The 18928-nt window shown below is 39.1% G+C and overlaps 1 protein-coding gene across 1 annotated transcript in view; it reads right to left on the minus strand.

The window, feature by feature from the left end:
• TMEM182 (transmembrane protein 182) overlaps nt 1-18928 on the minus strand; it is a 59145-nt gene that overhangs the window by 12506 nt on the left and 27711 nt on the right. Inside the window, exon 4 of the mRNA XM_041757076.1 lies at nt 9110-9247. Within this exon, the coding sequence (XP_041613010.1) occupies nt 9110-9247 (138 nt within the window). The remainder of the gene's footprint in view (nt 1-9109; nt 9248-18928) is intronic.

Below are 18928 nucleotides of genomic sequence, written 5' to 3' on the forward strand. Positions count from 1 at the left end.
GTGCTCCTTCATGATATGGATGACATTGGAGTCCATAAGCAATATGTGTTTGGGGCCCAAATTCATAAAAGACTTTGAATAATGCCTGCAAATTACAATTATATATAGGGTCATGATAAAATAGAGAGTATTAACTTATAAAATGTAAACACTGAATGCCGCAATATTTTCAAACCGGTTTGTCATGTATTAACTTTTCATATACTAAGAAGCTTAAAAATTGCAGTGTTTGAGACCTTTTTCAACTTTTAAGAAATCAATGTGTCAGGTTAAAGGAGGAAACATGATATGAGTGTAGGCTATTCTCATAGATCCATTCCAGAATCTAAAATGCATACTTATTTTTCAAACATTACATTATGGGGAAGGAAAATTTGCCAATTCTACATTTTCTGAAGACTTGTTAGACTTGTCATTACATCGCAACATACTTTCAAAGTAATTATGTATCTGTTAGTTCACTCACTAAGTTAGTTTTTCTGGGAAATACATTAGAATGTCTTAAAAATAATTGAAATTGTACCTTTTAATAGTCCTTCGTTACATTAAAAGCTATACCTTTCTCTTATATTTAAATTATGCTAATTTTTATATGTCATATTTCAGAAATTTTAAAGCTGCTCATGCATAATGGTCAACCATAAACAATTTCCACTCTTCATTTTCTTAAATTCAATTTCCACTGATGTTTTTCTAATTTTCTGACGCAGTCTGAACACCTTATATAACTATAATTTCATATCTGTATATTTTCATTACATTTATTTGATTTCCAAATATTCATTGCTACCCAAACTTTACCACACACATTACTGTACAAATATATTAATTGACTCTTCCCTTTCATTTTCTGGCCTCATGTTTTTATTTAGTCAACCACACCTATATAATGTCTATTGGAATTCTCAAGTATTTATTACTTTCTTAGATTGGCATAATCATTGTAGGCATTAAACACCCTGTCTATCCAATACTCTGTACTCTCTTGAGAAACAATTATTGATAGAGAATGATCCTGAGGGTTTATCCATCTGCACAAGTCATTAGGGATTGCATCTGGAAAGTGGATTTTCATTTAACTCCAAGGAAGTGTTTACTCACAATAGATGAGTTTCAAAAAGCAGGAGGTGGTTGAAGGGCATAGGCCTGGACTCTAACTACCCTGGTTTAAATCTTACCTCAAAGGTATACAGGCTGGAAAGCTTTATACTTGACAAGCTGAGTAACCTTGAGCAAGTTCTATACTTCTCTGTGTCTCAGTATCTTTTTTGGTAAAATACAGATCTGCAGGTGCCTACTGCAGACAGTAGTCATGAGATTAATGGAGGTAACACGCACTAGGCGAGGTGCCTGGAACAGGGCAAGCGCATAATAAGCATTGGCTAGTTTTGTTATTATCATTATTTTTATTGAGCTTTGGCATTAGCTCCTGATAATGGCTAGTAAATATTATTCTCTGAAATCTTTTAAAGCGTCAGAGCTCCTCATATGACTGAGCTATTTCAGGACTAGTCAAGAGGCAAGGGGATAAACCACTACAGTGCCTTCCAGTCTGAGATTTCATGAGAAGTGAGGGAGATTGTCTGCCCATGTCTTACTAGAATCTTCCACCAGGTGGCACCAGTCACCCCATAGGCCCATCACGACATTTTAGGAAGGTTAACAGGTGAATCCAGACCTGTGTTCACTTATACATATTAAGGACATTTTCTGTTTTAAGTGTCCAGTAAGCAAGCTTTCTGCCCATCCCCAACAACATTATAGTTACAGGAAGTAAAAATCCTTCTAGGACAGACTTAGCATATGTCAATCTGGTCATTCAGGGGAGTCTTACTAATGTATTTCTCTTTTCTACAAGTAAGTATAAAGGGTGGGAGAAAAGGCCTCAGGAAATTCATAAAATTTTCAGTAAGAAAAGCAATATGCCTTACTCATTAATCACTAGCCATTTCTGAGCAAAGTGATTATTTGGGAGAAGGGTATGGAATAAAACAGAATATTTGCAAAGAAATTAAATCCCTTGCAGAACTAAGTTAATAGTAGATGTTAATGATACACATACTTTAAAAAAGCAGAATGAAGCAGATGGAAATTCATTCTGCCTTTCCACCATACCAAAAACTAACCCCAAACTAGATATGCCATTTATAAACCAGAACGAATCTTGTCGTACTACACATCTGAAAACTCCCTTTCAGTGTGGAGGTTAATTATATCCTATAATAAAATATCATGTGAGTAAAGGCATTTTAGGCCTACATCTCTAGTTCTCAGAAGAACCACACAAATACATTTTTAAAGGGGAATGGGGCCCATTTATTCATGTTTGCAGTTCAAGGTTTTCCAAAAAGTCCCACTAAAGCTGTTACTGAGCTGACCTCTCATGCCCTAGATTCATCTGGGCAAGGGCTGGACCATCCTCTCAAATGTCTCCCATAAGGACACATATGCACAACCAGCCCAGGTCAAAGTAAAGACTTAGGAGCACAGGTCTCTCTACGCAACCACTCTGTGTCTCTTCTTCACATTCCTCATCCCTTCTCCAGCCTTCATTTGATTGAGGTATTGGAAACTCACAAAACTGGGTCTCACTCATGCCCTCTGAATTCTTCCTCTGGGAACCTGCCTCTTCACTGTAGCATCATACATCCTATCATACTGGTGCCCCGTTCAGTACTGAGTGGGGACAAGTCTGATCCTAACAGCCCGTTACACACATTCCAACTGATAAGCAATGTGAGGAAAAATAAACTTTCAAAGAAGTATCTGAGAAAGAAAAGTTATATGCCTTAAAGTATTTTTGTAAATGAACATTCTTCAGAGCTCTTTCCTCTTTAATATTGACCAACACTGATTTATTCTAGCACTTGACATTTCTATGAAGTGACATATTGAGGTCATTAAAATTCCACATCAAAATTTGAAAGGAGGCCTTACCACATTATTATATTATCAATATCCAAAACAATGCTTTTCTTGAACAAATTCCCAAATATGGCAACTAAAGGCACAAAGCCAGGGCATGAAGCAAGTAATTTTAGAAACATAAGAGTGACTGGTTCTTCCAGAAGTACTCAGAAAGCACACCTAGTGTACAAAGCTTTTGGACTGAGCAAAAGAGAAGTAAATCCAAGCTGCTGTTTTGTGTTTCATAAAAATCGGAGACAGAAATTCTAGTACAACAAGAACATTTGGCTCACGTATCAGTAACTTCCAGTTATAATGAGTCACGCCTTTGTTTCTGTCACGTAACTCCAACAGAACAGACCTATGAATGAAATGTTAAGTCCTGGACTTTGGTGAAATGTTCTGTTCCCCATTGGGAGGTTATGTTGTGGTTTTCTCCCGAAAGCCTACTTTTGGTGCACTAAGGAAGACACAGAAGCTTTAGAAAAGCCATTCTGGCAAGCATTCACTGGCCTTCCAGGCCTGTTCTGCTAATAGAGAGGCCCCTTTGCTTGTCCGTGTAAGCGGCTGTTTATAGCCTGGATCTCTCACTATATAGACATGGAGACAGCAGGTCCAAGTAGGGAGATGCGTGTGCCTGTAAGTTTAGAATGCCTGCCTCTGGGCTGTCAGCAATTCTTCCCTAATCCCTTCCTGCTCATGGTCTTCTGTTTCCTCTGCATATTCTTCTCTTGCTCTACTTTATCTGGAGGAAGGTGTGAGGAGCATGGTACGACACTGAATTCTTCCTGGAAGCCACGTGTTCAGTTTCAACAACAACAACAACAACAAAAAAAAAACAAGAACATCTAAAATATGTCCCTTGGCTGCTGTGTCTTTTTTTTTCTAGGATTAAGGTGAAAAAGTATCTTGCATTTTTCATCACCACATCTATTTTATCTCATATAGAAATAAATATGGTTTACTGATGAGCTACTACAAATTCCATTAATCTTTTGAAAGAAAAGGAAAACAAACCACAAATCCAGTTTAATTCTGATTCAATAGTTTATATTATATTTTGTAGTCAGATTTTTATATTCCTGTCATTACTGCTCACCTTTTCTATTCTTTTTTTTTTATTCTTTTTTTTAATTCTACTTTTTTTAAGAGGGTTCACATCACTATAGTTTCAGAAAGCGCTGTCCTCCAGATCCAAAGGGAGCAGGGAGTGGTCATGAAAGGATGTGCTTCAGACAGTTTGTCCCACATGACAGAAAGTTTTAAAAATTCACCCCAAATCACTCAGCTTGTATCCCTGGTGACCAGTAATGGCTTGAGCAACAGCCTTCTGGGCAAGGAGTATACTCTGTGGTCACAGAGTGGGGCAGGAGTCAAACCACTGCTTTGCCGCCAAAGAACTAATTGTTCCAAAGGGCTAATTACACAGCAGAGGTACCCTTTGCTTCCATTAATGCATCCTGCGTCTAGAATAAAGGCTGCTATCTTCCTCTGGCTTACAAGATGTCCGTGTAGTCTCACCAACTTGAGGGTCTCACAAGGGACTTAGCTGAGATTCAGAAGCCTTTCAGGCACCTCAACCCAGGAGGGACTCTGTCTAGCACTACATTCAGCAGAAAAATGTAATCTCACTTTGTCACTCAGGAAAAGGCTATTTCAATTACAAAAGAAAAATATTTGTACCCTAATATGGTGGGAAATACTGATTTCAAGTTTTTACAGCTTATTACCTAGTAATGTCAGTATCCCGGAACTTCCAGTTCACATCATTATTCTTTCCCGTACACTTAGAAGTCTTACTCATGCACAGCAATTCCTGTATTGATGTTGCTTTGCCCAGGCACTAGGAATATTCAGCTATGTTTAATTTCCTCCGTATAACTTAAATGTTTTATAGTGGTATGCTCACCCATTCTAACTTCTCCTGCATCTTTCTTATCACCTCCAATATCAAAGAACTAGGAGAAGACAAGTGTCAGCCCCTTTGGATCGGAAAGTTCTCTGGGAGTCCACATTAAAACAAATTTCAGAATTTGCTTAGTTTTTATAGAGTGTGCGATGAGATTCACTGAAATAGGTTTGGTGTTAATAACATCCTGATGATTACCATGCACTTGTTCCAGAACTGAACCTCCTCGGGGAACACATGGCTTAGCCTGCTTGAAGAGGAATCTGCCCAACTGCAAGGAGTGGCAGCATATGTCCTCCAAACTTTGCTCTAAGCCTGTTGACAGAGCAAGAGGAATACCATGGACCCCGCCCCTTACTCATACCGACAACTGTGACATCAGCATGACTCAGTCATGCATGGAATGCCCAAAAACAGTCTTCTTACTAATGCCAAAGAGACTTCATACATGCACACACCCAGCATTGGCCATTTGGAATTTGGCTATTCCCCATCCTAAAGCCATCTGTCCCAATAAAGAGAGAGTGTGCAATCTTGTTTGTGGCATTGATAAAGCTGCCACGGCAACCCGAGGCCCAAGCTGCACCTGTTCCTAACTGCCCAGCACAGCACAGAGCGTTGGCACAGGGCAGCATGGGAGCTCAGTTAGGCAGGGAATGACAAGGCAAGCCATAAAAAACAAAGAGATTCTAGAGTACCAGACACATAAAACGAGATCCCTTCATTTTGAAAATATAAAATCTAAACAAAGAAAGCATTCTAAGTTCAATTCAGTTTAACTCAGTAGATGACTATGTGCATAGTTGCATACTAAATGTGATACACAAACATTTGGCTGGCCGAAAAACCTAGTGTTTACTATATATTTTCTAAGTGTTCATATAGCATATAAGTTTCCAACTTTGATTCTGAAAGGATAAGTTGCTTATTAATATTACCTGAGAATCTTAATAATAAACAATGAAAAGATTTTTTAAATTCTTCTATCAATAAGTACTGAAACTTAAGAATGATTTATTGGCCCCATAACCACCTTATAGAGTTGTTTCACTGTAAAAACTGCCACTAGACTGTAAACTTCAGTTATTCCTGAGAATATCACCTTTTCTGCCCAAGCTAATTTTGTCTCATCCTACAGAATTTCTCTCTCTGTTCTTTGGAAATAAATGGCCCTACACAAACAAAGAAATCTGCCATGAAGGAAATTAAAAGTCAAGTTTGAAAGGAAGTGTCCTCATAATTGTCCAGTTTGGTTGTTTTCAGAATGGGTCCCAGAATACCATGGACACCTCTCAGTTCCCAGGGGCCTTTTACATGAAGACCTGAGCAAGGAGAACCCCAGCCCCATACCCACACAGAGCAAAGATTCTCCAAAAAAAAAAAACCTCACTGGTCACAGGCATGTGAGTACAAACTAAATACTTTATCTTCCTACAGAGTTCTCAGCCAAATGTAATTCTTTGGATATACTACCTTCTTGCACAATTTAAAAATGACCAACTTTTTTTTTCAAAAGCACTAAACACACACAGGGACACACAATTCTTTGATCAGACTAAACCAAAAATAAGAGTGTTTCTGAGTTTAAAACAACTGTGCTGTCCATAATGTATACTAAACTCACACTATTACAGTTGACCTTTGAACACTGTAGGGTTAGGAGCACTGACCTTATGAAGTTGAAAATCTGTCTACAAATATCTTAACTCCCCAAAAACTTAACCATAGTTGAAAATTTGCCTATAACTTTTTTGCCTATAACGTTTTTTTAAGATTTTATTTATTTATTCATGAGAGAGACAGAGAGAGAGAGAGATACAGAGACATAGGCAGAGGGAGAAGCAGGCTCCATGCAGAGAGCTCAACATGGGACTCCATCCTGGGTCTCCAGGATCATGCCCTGGGCTGAAGGTGGCGCTAAACTGCTGAGCCACTCGGGCTGCCCTGCCTATAACTTTTGATATCACAAAGACTTAAGACTTAACTGTAGTTAAAAATTTGGTGCAGCGGTTTAGCGCCTGCCTTTGGCCCAGGGCGCGATCCTGGAGACCCAGGATCGAATCCCACGTCGGGCTCCTGGTGCATGGAGCCTGCTTCTGTCTCTGCCTCTCTCTCTCTGTGTGTGTGACTATCATAAATAAATAAACATTAAAAAAAAATTTCCCTGTAACTTTTGACTCCCCTAAGACTAAGAGCCTACTGTTGACCAGAGAAGTCTCACTGATAACAGTCAATTAACAGTATGTATTGTATTATATACTATATTCTTACAATAAATTAAGCTAAGAAAAGAAAAGAAAATGTTATTAATAAAAATATAAGAAAGAAAAAATAGATTCACAGGATTGTACTGTTTTTATAAAAAAAAAATTGTGTTTAAGTGGACCCACACAGTTCAAACCCATATTCCAGGGTCAACTGTATATATTTCCTTTGTTGGGAAACATTTATAAAGAAAGGTAAGGAATGAGAAGAAACAAATATTTACACACTCTAGCAGACAGCTCTTGTTTCTGGGAAAACCATGGAAAACCATGTACCTTCACAAGACCTTTGAACAAAGTAAAGGTAGAATGTGGTTTGCAGGAGGAAAAACTATTTGGCTCAGAAATGTTCAGTTTTATGGCATATAAGTGGTTTGGTCTTATGGAATTATTAATTAAAGAAGACGATTATAAATTGAGATTGATGTGAAAGAAGCCTGATACAAAAGGCCACACATTGTATGAATCCATTGATATGAAATTTCCAGAATAAACCCAAAAAGATAGAAAGTAGATGAGTGTTGGGAGCCTGGGTGGCTCAGCGGTTGAGTGTCTGCCTTTGACTCAGGGTGTGATCCCAGAGTCCCGGGACTGAGTCCTGGGATTGAGTCCTGCATCGGGCTTCTGGCCTGGAGGCTGCTTCTCCTCTGCCTGTATCTCTCATAAATAAATACAGAAAATCATTTTTTTTAAAAAAAGAAGATAGTAGATGAGTGTTGACTCAAGCCCAAGGGGAGGAAAGGAGAAGAGACAATGAGGTCTCTTTGTGAGGTAGTAAAAAATATTCTGGAATCAGAGAGTGGTAATATTTGCACAACTCTGGAAATGTACTAAAAATACATTTTTATACTGCATTATATACATTAAAATGATAAATTTTGTAGGTAAACCCAGGCCCTTGAAAACAAGGTCCTTGGAAAACTAGTGAGGAAAGAAGTGAATAAAAGACAAAAGAATGACAGAATGGGTTAAACAGGACTCTTATTCACAGGGTGGGTTTGGGTTTGGGTGGGTTTTTTTTTTTTTCTTTTTTGAACTCTTTGGACAGAGGATCCATATCTGATTATTCTTTTTTATTCCCTCTACAGAATTAAGCACAATATTATGGACTAGGTATGCTTCAAGGAACTGTTAATTGGCCATCAATTAAATGATGACGGACAACATCAGGAGCTGTCTTTGCAATGATTTAAAGAGAACAAAGCTATCTATTCTATTTCTTTCCTGTCACTACCATTTCATACAGAAACACTTTGTCCTTCTGATTTGATGCTACAAAATAGCATAGTCATGTACAATGTGGTCTTAGTCATAGTGAAGTTCGTCTCTTTTTCTAAAACTGTTACCTTTACAAATCATCTGTGCTTATATGTTTTCAGATTAATGTTCTAGCTTTTACTTCCCAATTAAATGAAAGACACTTAACATTCACAAGATACACCTAGTCAATTATTTTTCTATTTTTACTAAGATCACTGTAGCAGGCATTAAAAAGACTAGTTGGAAAGCTGACTAAAACAACTGCAGGTTTTGCCAAGGACAGAATGTGTTTTGATAACACACATGAACCACAATTTAAAAAAGTGAATGATGACATTGTAGAAAGAGACGCTTTTCTTTTTTTTTACCTGTGATAAATAAATCATGCCAGTTTGTAATTATCATCATGGGGCTATCTTTTTAAGAATGCACAGAAAAGTTCACACATATTCTGATGTTACAGAGAGACATGTTATGAACCCATTTTACGGATAGAAAAGAAACAGGTTAAGAGAGATTAAGGAACAGAACTTTCCCTTCCTGTGCTGTCTTCCTACAACGTGGATACAGTGAGCAAATGCTGTGGAGCACACAGGAAATGCTAAGTCCCTGGAGGAGGGTCTGCATACAGTGGGCACTCAAACAATACTGCATATGAATATCATTGTATTACTCCTAGTAGAGGCCTGAAATCTGAAACTAGAAAAGGAAAATACGAGGATATGGAGAAAAACATGGCTGAAAATCACACTTTTTGCCCTGCACATACCTGCAGCGATGTACCCGCCTCCACCGGCCTTATAGAGAACGTGACTTGTGAAGGGGGCTGCACAGATGATCAGAAAGCTCGCAGTCACCACGGCGACGACACCCAGAAGCATCAGGACTGCCCAGAAACCACGGTAAACTGGAAACCCCAAGGGAAAAAGGAGAAAAGAAAAACACATTTAGATTGTGAACCCCACTTAGACTGTACCAGTCAGTTTCTTTCCACTTTATTGTTCTGAATTTAGCCATAGCAAGTTAGAATCCCAAGCCATGGGTCCTAGATTATGATCCAAAGGAAATCTTATTAGATAACTCTATACTTAGTGATGTCAACCTTCAATTCACTCAATCCTTGTTATTTGTACCCCACACACTCTCAGGACACTCTGGGAGCTCATTTTCTGAATATATTTTCCATTTTAGAAGTGGAGATGTTCTAACATTCTGGAAAGAGTTACCCTGAGTCCGTACCTAGTTGAGTCACAGGTAGGTGTTTCATACCAAACGTACAAGGACATGAAAAGGCATTCACATTTACCAACACTGCTTCTTACAACCACTATCACCCCCTAGAGGCTAATAATCACCCCAATTCCCTAATAAAAAAGTATACTTCTGTTTAGACTGTGATTTTATTGGAAAATAATCTTCAGGTAATAAAAATGGCAAACAAAACAAAAAATAAAAGTTTGTACAGAGATGTTAAATCAGATATATTTAAGGCATACTACTTTCCACCAATATTTTTCTTAAAAAGACTCAAAATGAGAAGCGAGAAGTTAGAGCGGTCTCTTATGCATGGACCAACAAGGCTGAATTAATGGATGCAGCTGGTGATAAACGGATTGTGGGTTTGGTGATACATAGTAATCAAATAAAGAGGAATTCTAATGATCATTTTTGAATGGGATAATTACCGATCTATTAAACAAATTCATCATTTCCCAAGGGCTACAACACTAAAATAAGTTCCTTTTGGTGTAAATGAGGGAAAGCTCCATAAAATACATTAGTCAAATTACATTTTTTAATGAAAACATAGGCTTTATATAAGAAAGCAAAAAATGATTTTTCTCCACAAGCCCACCTGGCAAAGAAAGAAATGTGCCCATCAGCTGGAATCTTAAAGCAAAGACTATGGCAAGATGGAAATTTGTAGGGAGGAAGCACTACATTTAAATGGGAAAGGAAGGCTGGAAATGTTGTGTGGACACGTCTGAAAGACAGGAGTAAAAGGCCGGCTTATACCCCGCATGCCCATGCTGTTCACTTGACAGTGGCTTCCAGGTTTGCAGTGCTAGGAATATTCTATGGCTGCTTTCAGGCTCTGCAGGGTGCCAAGCAGTGAAGGAGTACTGATCATATTTGAGCGTGGGAAGAGTGGCAGACAGTGAGCCAAACATGTGCCATCCGGGTCCTATCAGAATTTGCTAGAGAATTGGCAAGCTTCACATTTTACATTTTCATTCACATACACAGAAAAGATTTCCTGCACATTGGTGAGCCACACATTTTAGACTTGTATTCCCTTCGTTTACCTAAATGTCTATTATGTGGTAGGTTCTGTGGCAAGTGCTAGGGGTGAAAACGTGATTAAGAGCCAGTCCACGGAATAAGGAATAAGGAGCCCATTCTGTCGCTCCCCTGACCACAACTAAAATGTGGACACACATGGCAAACAACCACCTGAGGAGTCTGAAAAGTAAACAACAGCAAGTGTATTCAGGAGAGAAGTCAAACCTTAAGGAAAGATAAAATTGGCTACAAAGAGTTTTCAGAGTATTTCCTTTTTTTCTCCTGGATTTGGCCTGAAGGCAAGCCAAATTGGGAACTTTATAAAAGGTGCAAACAGCAAAACAAAAACAAAAAAACTGGAGTTAAGATTATTATTCTGGCTAGATCAACAGGAAAGAGGGTCAGGTCCCTATAAGCCAGAGTATGGGGAAAGTCCTTGTGTTGAATTTTCTCTTTTTATTTTCCCAGGCAGGCCTTAAGGCCTCAAAAGTAAATCTACACTGCTACCCCGGGCATGGGGGGTGGGAAATGGACACTTAAGATCCCAAATGATGATTCAACGTTTTGACTATAAGAAGCAGAAAAATGGGGTGCTTGGGTGGTTCAGTGGGTTGAGTGACTGACTCCTGGCTTTGGCTCAGGTCATAATCTTGGGTTGTGGGATTGAGCCCCACATCCACTCCCCCTGCATCAGGCTCTGCTCTCAGCGAGTAGTCTGCTTGAAGATTCTCTCCCTCTGCCCCTTCTTCCCACTCATGTGTTCTCTCTCTCTCTTTCTCTCTCTCAAAAAAAAAAAAAATCTTAAAAAAAAGGAAGCAGATAAAGGGACACCCCCCCTCCCCAGTTTGCAAAGGGTGAAGGAACCACTGCTATGGGTTTCCTCTTTCTTTCACTGCATTGCATGAAACTGGGCCATGGCCCAGGAGGCCAACTCTGAGAAACTCATCTTCCCATCCATAAAAACTGGAAAAGTGGGCCCTAGAAGCCTGAGGAGTGGAAGAAACCCCACAGACGAGAGAGAGAGCCAGAGAAGAGAATCTCTAATCTGTGTTTGATCCTACGCAAGTGATGAGTTCATGCTCCAAGTTGTACATGCCCAGAAAATGCCCAAAGAAGTACAATGATGGTTTTGAGAACTAAATTACAGTATAAAAATCACCCAAGTACCAGAATAAGCCCTGAGTGATATACAAGCCCCAGGCAGACCCAAACAGCATGGCAAATGCATTGAAAAGTGAACTGATCTTGACATGACTATCACAAAAGAAAAGGACAGATCACACAGGTGGATTGCCTATTCAAACAACAAATCAATATTCTCCAGAGAATTTTCACAGTATGCCAAGTCTAACGATATAATATTCAAAATGTCCAGGTTAGAATCCAAAATTATTTGATGTACTAACAACCATGAAAATCTGACTAATATCAAAGGAATGAGCAATCAGCAGACGCCAACCCAAAGATGGTTCAAATGTGTGAATTATTACACAGACTTTAAAGCAGCTACTAGAACCATTTTCTATGAACTAAGGTGAACATTCTTGAAATGAATAAATGACAGAAATTCTTAGAAATAGAGTCTATTAAAAAAGAACTAAACTGAAGTGAAAAATATAATATCTGAAACTTAAAATCCATGAAATGAGCACAATAGCAGAATGGAGATGAGAAAGACAAGTGAACTTGAGGTGATAACGGTAGAAATTATATAATCTGAACAACAGAAAGAAATGAAATTGAAATAAAAAATGGCTAGACTCTCAGAGACTTGAGAGACAATGTCAAAAGATGTCACATTTGTGTCACTGAAGCCCCTAAGGCAGAGACAGACCATATTGGTACAGAGCGAACATACATAGAAATAATGTCTGGAAAATTCCAAGATTTGCTGAAAGATAAATTTATAGATACAGGAACTCAACAAACTCCAAAGAACATAAACCGAAAAAAATCAGCCCAGACACATATTAATAAAATTACTGAAAACCATAGATAAAGAAAAAGTTTTGAAAGTAGTCACTGGTGGTTGGGGTGGGGTGATATATTAAATCCAGGGAAACAACAATCCCGAGGACCACATTTTCTCATCAGATATGATGGAGGCCATTTTTAAGATGACAAAAGAAAAGAACTATCAACCTCAAGTTCTCCTTCTAGTGAAAATATCTTTGAGGGATGAAGATGAAAAAAAGCCATTTCTCAAGGAGGAAGACAGAATTTATCAAAGCAAACCTGTTCCATAAAGACATAGGAAAAGGAATTTCTTTAGGTTGAAAGAAATGACACCAGGGTACCCTTGAAACTTCAGGAATAAAGGAAGAGAAACAGTAAAGGTGAATATCTGCATAAATATAGCCTACTATTTTTTCTCATCTTAATTTCTTTAAAATATTCCTGCCTCTTGAAATACAAAAATATATTGTCAGCACAGTACGATAAAGACATGAAGGTTAGAATCAGATACTCTAGAATCAGAGTAACTTCTTTACCATTTACATGTGGTATAACCTTGGACCAGTTACTTAAGCTTCCTGAACCTCTCTCTCTTTTGTAAAATACAGATGTTTGTATACCTCCTTTAGAGTTATTAGAAGAGTTATTAATAATGTATGTGAAGTGTGTGACATACAATAAGAAATCAAAGAATGACATTTATTTTGTGGTTGCTTTCATTTACATTATTATTTAAATTGCATGAACACTACACAGCATGTGGTACTGTGTTCAGTAATAGGAAAGTGAATTACTTCCCTCAGAGAGCCTTAAACACTGCTTTTATATACCATCGATGTCTGGAAATCCCTTTAGATTCCTGCACACAGTGCAGTAGAGAAGTTGTGTTTGACATACTGTCTCCCGTGGGAAGTTTCCTTGTCTGCTAACCTCTAAGAAGGCAGGGGCCATAGCATGTGACTCTACTCCTAAGTACTCAAAATACAAACAAATAGGGTCAGATACCTAACACAAAGACAGCTCAAGTAGGGTGACCTCTGGCCCATGTCTTATGACCTACGTTTTGTAAAGATGAGTTGGGCCCATCATTGTGATCCCTGGAAACCTGGACAACTGGAAACATGAGGCGATTAGTAGCAGGGCTGAAGTTTAAAAATCCAGAAGAGCCATATGCAGGCAGGAGAGCAGGCATTACAAATCGGGCCACAGAGAGGACAGAAACAGCAGGACACGCCTCTCCACAGAGAAAAGCTGAGGGACTCAAAGGAAAGAAAGCACCTGGTGAGGGAGAGAAAAGTAGCAAAACAGAAATGTGGATGGATGCTCCTCAGAGCTGCTGTCGCTCCTGACAGCTACCAGTTCCGGTCCTGTCATTTGCTCTAACAGAATAGCCTGACTTTTGATTCTGAGTCCCCTGTAAAAGGCAGGAGCGACAGATCTGTATTTAAGGGAAAGAAGAAGTTGTTCCCTGAAGAGTTGTGACCATACCGAAATCGCTTCCAAGAGAGTGATTCCTTGTTGCAGTTACTGTGTGATTTATTTATCTGCTTGTCCCTCAGCATTCAAAAGTGTGTTAACTTCAAGTTTATCTCAAAATTTTTTGGAACTTCCTGTTCCTTAGCTAATTATATTACCTACTTCGAATATGTGAGACACTTTGATTCCAGAATTAAAATGTTCACTCCTAATTAGGAATCATCTTATGGAATTGGGTAGAGTTCTTTCACCGTCTGACATAAGACTGAGGCAATCAGAGAATCTTCTACATAAAGTGAATTAAGTATATGTGTTTTGAGAGTCAGAATGATATTGGGTCCTCCCACTAATTGTGTGACTCTGACAGACCTTAGTTTTCTAAGATGGAAAACAATATCTGTCACATAAGCTTATAGAAAGAATTGAGAATATATAAGAAAAGTAGCTGCATGCAGTTAAGTACTCACATACATTTGCTATTACTCTTATAAATAACTACTCACTCTGTAATAAAATGTCCTTGTGAACAATGTAGTTCACACACAAAAGATATCTACCAACCTCATGGATCTAGGATGGGGACAAGCTTTCAGTTCTAATATATCTACACCTTTGAAATTTTGTCAGGGAGGATGTTTTTGTTTGGTTAGTGGTTTGTATTAAGACCCCTAGATTGTGAATTTATCTCAGAGATCACTTCATTTGTTTCCTTATTCCTTATATGAGCCCATTAAAACTGCGAAATTTTGTCTTTGAAATCTTTGGACCATGCCAAGTGACATCATCTCCAAAAATCCATTTGTACCATTAATTACAAGTCAGTGCTTAACTTACACAATATTGGATTTCCATTAATTCCTATTAGAACACGAGGCAAGATTTACAATGTAAATAGATTCACATGTAATCTATATTATCACAATTTGGATTAATTAAAGAAAAGCGTCATCTGAATCTGTGAAAGGCCAGAATTAATGACTACTTTTAAAGCAATGAAGTTCTGTTGATTCTAAATAAATTGGTGAATTGACCTGACAAAGTGCTCCTTGCTCGAGTGTTGTAATGAGGATGAGTAGTAATTAGTCTAACAACAGATGTTATAGAAATGGTTCTTCTAGAGTTTATTTTCCTAAATAGATTAAGCTTTTACCCAGGATATCCTGAAACGGCCTATCAGTATATTCCATGCAAGTATATCACTTCATATTTTTATAATTTTATAATATTTTCACTAGTGTACAGTTATTTTATTTTTCAGTTTTCATTAGTTTTAGTCCTGAAGTTTTCATTTCAGGACTATCCTGTTGCTTTTTAATGGCAAAAAAAGACATATCAAGTCATTAGAGATTGTCTAGTTTGTTAAATAAGAATGTATACGGAATGAAAAATGTTCACAATGCATTTTACTCATAAAAAGTACGTAACTAAAGAGTATTAACCACTTTGCAAATCCAAATTTCAGACTGAAACATACATCAAAAGGAGCTTATATCTTGGATATACCTAAAAAGTCAAATTCCAAAGAGACATAATTAGGGAGTGTTGGGAGATATCTATTAAGCATCCTTCAAGAAGGAAACATAAAAATCACCCCAAACTGTAGGACAATGAAGGTCATGAAATAAAGCAGACTATGAATTGTATACATGAATATGTGTGCCTAGGTGTGAGTGTGTGTGTGTGCATGTCCACGTGCACACCTGTGCATGTATGCAGATTACCACCGACCGCAGACAGGAAGCTAATGGCAGAATTGGCACCTGCTCTGAATTCCACTTAGTTTTCCATTGGAAAACTAAAACTGTAAGGTATTTATTTTTCCACTGAGAATGTAATAAACATGCACTAAAACTCATTAATTTTGATGATGGGTAGAAGCAGCCTGAAGTTTTAACCCTGGGTTATTTTATAAGAAGTCCCATTCCCAGCCATTCACATCCATCCAGCAACTCAAGGCAGTGTCTCCCAAGAGACTGCAAAAAGAGACCCTGCCAGGCTTGCTTGGCGAATGGGTGCATGGTTAACAGCCGTAAGTCACTTAATTTAACAAACATACTTTGATAGCTCTCTAGGCACCAAACACTGCCAGAGTAAGACATGATCCTTACCCTCTCAAGTTCAGTCTAGTGAGGAGAAAACAAGTAAGTTTAACGCTGTGGTAGGTGCCCCAGCAAAGGTATGCACAGCAAATCATGGAGCTGGATGGACTCCTGCCCTGAGAATCCACTATTTCAGTGTTGAATGGTAGTGAGTAAAGCCCTACAGTTCTGAATAGAGTTGGACTATTGGAAGGCAGGAGGAAGGTCAATCCAATTGGAGTAGGCAAGAGTTCCAAGGATCGGGAAATAGAAACCAGCTCCCTGCAGCTGCCTCCCATGTGGATGAAGGGGCCAGAAAAGAAGAGAGAAGGGTAGTCATGGCCTCATGTGCCACCCTGAAAGAGTTGGTCCTTATCATACTGGTCCTGGGGAACCCCTGAAGGTCAGTTACCAGAAATCATAGCCACATTTGTACCAGAATACCACTCCCATCGCTGTCCAGAGAATCAACTGGCAGGAAAAAGAACAGAACACGGGCAGGAAAACTAATCAGGTAGTTATTATAGTAACACCCAAGTGGGGCCTAAAGCCAGGAAGTCAGGATAGAGACAAAATCAGCTTTAGTGATAAGCTGTTGTCACAGGAGGTGAGAAACCAGCAAGAATAAAGCCTGTCTTCATAGATTTTTCATTTGTATGCCAGAACAGTTTGTTCGGTTAAGATATTAACAAATCTCCTCTTGGTTTTGTGATATTATAATGTACACAACAAATCTTCCATACAGAGTACAGAGGGAAAAAGTCAACCCAAATGATCACAATTCCAAATTCGTAGTGTTTTGATAAATTATTTTATTGTGTATATAAAAATGTAAATATTGTATTTGCAGTTTAAAGATAAACTTAAGTGTTATTCATTTTTCAAAACTTGCTATCTTGCCTCAGACACCTCACAAAGCTAGTTCATAAAGCTAATCCTATGTTTCGACACATCCTCAAGCACACAGTGTGAAGTGCTATAAAATGTTTTATGAGAAGCCAAAACAAAACACGCCACCCCCCTCCACCATCCTCAGCAGCAAATGAGAACCTCCAGCATATGTTGCCGTAGCTTTAGGCAAGACGCTTCTGTTACACAGGCCAGCAAGCCTGTCCTGCATCTCCATACACTACTTGTCTTGGCAGCGTTGGGCAGGTCTAAAAATACAGTCATGCCTTCACCAAAGCAGAAGGACAGGCTGTACAGTGTGTCCGCGTCTGAGCTCCGCAACTGTGGACGTGCCAAGCCAAGTCACGTGCTCTGCATGGTCCATTGATTTTTTTCAGAACAAAAAGAACATTGAAAGGCCTGATGGAGTTTATTTACCTCCCTACTATAAACACAGGCAGTGAAGGAATAGCTGAGAGGAAGGAGTGTCTTGGGTAGGAGGGGCAGAGGCCTCACCTTCCCTGCTGGCTGTGACCTTGGCAAAGTCCCTGACGCAGGAGAAGCATGGGTTTCTTCACATGGCCTCAAGAGCTTTCCAGGCTTGAGAGTGCATCCATGGTCACTATCTCGTTTCTCCTCCTAACGATCTTGGGGGATAGGGAGGGAGGTTTGCTGGGTGCTGCACTTTGCAGTATCAGAGGTAGAAGTGATGGTGGCTGTGATAACAGGGCTACTAGTTCAGTGCAGCTTGATCACAGAAACAGCCAGCAGACTCAAGGCCACAGGAGTGAGGAACTCCAGGCCCTCAGAGGTGAGGCAAAGGAGGATTAAAATGTGTCACCCCAAAATATGCCACCTGGGTAAGATTACTTTGACCTGGAATCAAATCAGTGAATGCAGAAAGAAAACTTTCCTTATCTGACCAAAAGCAGAAACTTTTGAGAAATGAGGACTGCCACAAGTCTACTTTTCTAGGGGAGTTTTATGGCCATAAAGGAGAGAGCTAGTCGGCACCAAAGTAGGTCATTGAACAAATCTGCATTGAACCCTTACTGCCCACTACTTCCCCCATATATTCCCCAGTCACTTTCCCGGTTTGCCACCCTGAGCCCAAACCCCTTTCTCTTGTGTCTTGTCACATCACCACATTCACTGTTCTTTGTTAAAAAGGCTTTGATAAATAAGCTCTCAGGCCTATCTGCTTCTTTGATTCTTCATTTTTCTATGAAGGCTTCCATATATGCATATATACTAATAAACTTTTTCTCATCTACATCTTTTTGCTTTGTTTTGTTTTATAGTCTAATTTGCAGGGCCACACTCACTGAACCTAAGGGGATAGAATAAGGTTTTATCCTTCCCTAGAGAGGTATCATGTACAACGACACTCAGATCCTAAAACAGAGGACCAGATTAACCTCCAGCTCCAAGGTCTTCCTCTGACCCTTGCTGCATCAGAGGCCCTAGACTAGAAGCCTCCATCCCTGCCTAAGCATCAGAGTTGCCTGGAGGATTTTAATATCATACCCAAGCCAGGATTCCAACCGAGACCAATTAGGTGAGAATCTCTCAGGGTGGGCACATGCAATTGTATTTTTTAAAGCTCCCTAAGGAGAAAGAAATACGCAGCCAGGTGGAGGGCCACTGGACTCTTGGGTCTCTCTGGAGCTGCCAACATGATTGCAAAGATGCTGTATGCCACAGAATGGCTCAGCCTTTCCAGGGTTTTTTTTCTCTCTGTCATCACAACAATCCCTACTCTGTAGTTTACCATAGGGCTGGAGAGGTTAAGTTCCAAAAATTAAACAGCCAGTAAATGACAAGGTCAAGATTTGAACTCAGGGCTGTCCAAGCTCAGTCTCAGGCACCAATAGTTTCTGTCTTCATTGTTTTGTTTGTTTGTTTTT

Source organism: Vulpes lagopus, chromosome 5 (assembly GCF_018345385.1).
Source record: "Vulpes lagopus strain Blue_001 chromosome 5, ASM1834538v1, whole genome shotgun sequence".
Classification (NCBI taxonomy): domain Eukaryota; kingdom Metazoa; phylum Chordata; class Mammalia; order Carnivora; family Canidae; genus Vulpes; species Vulpes lagopus.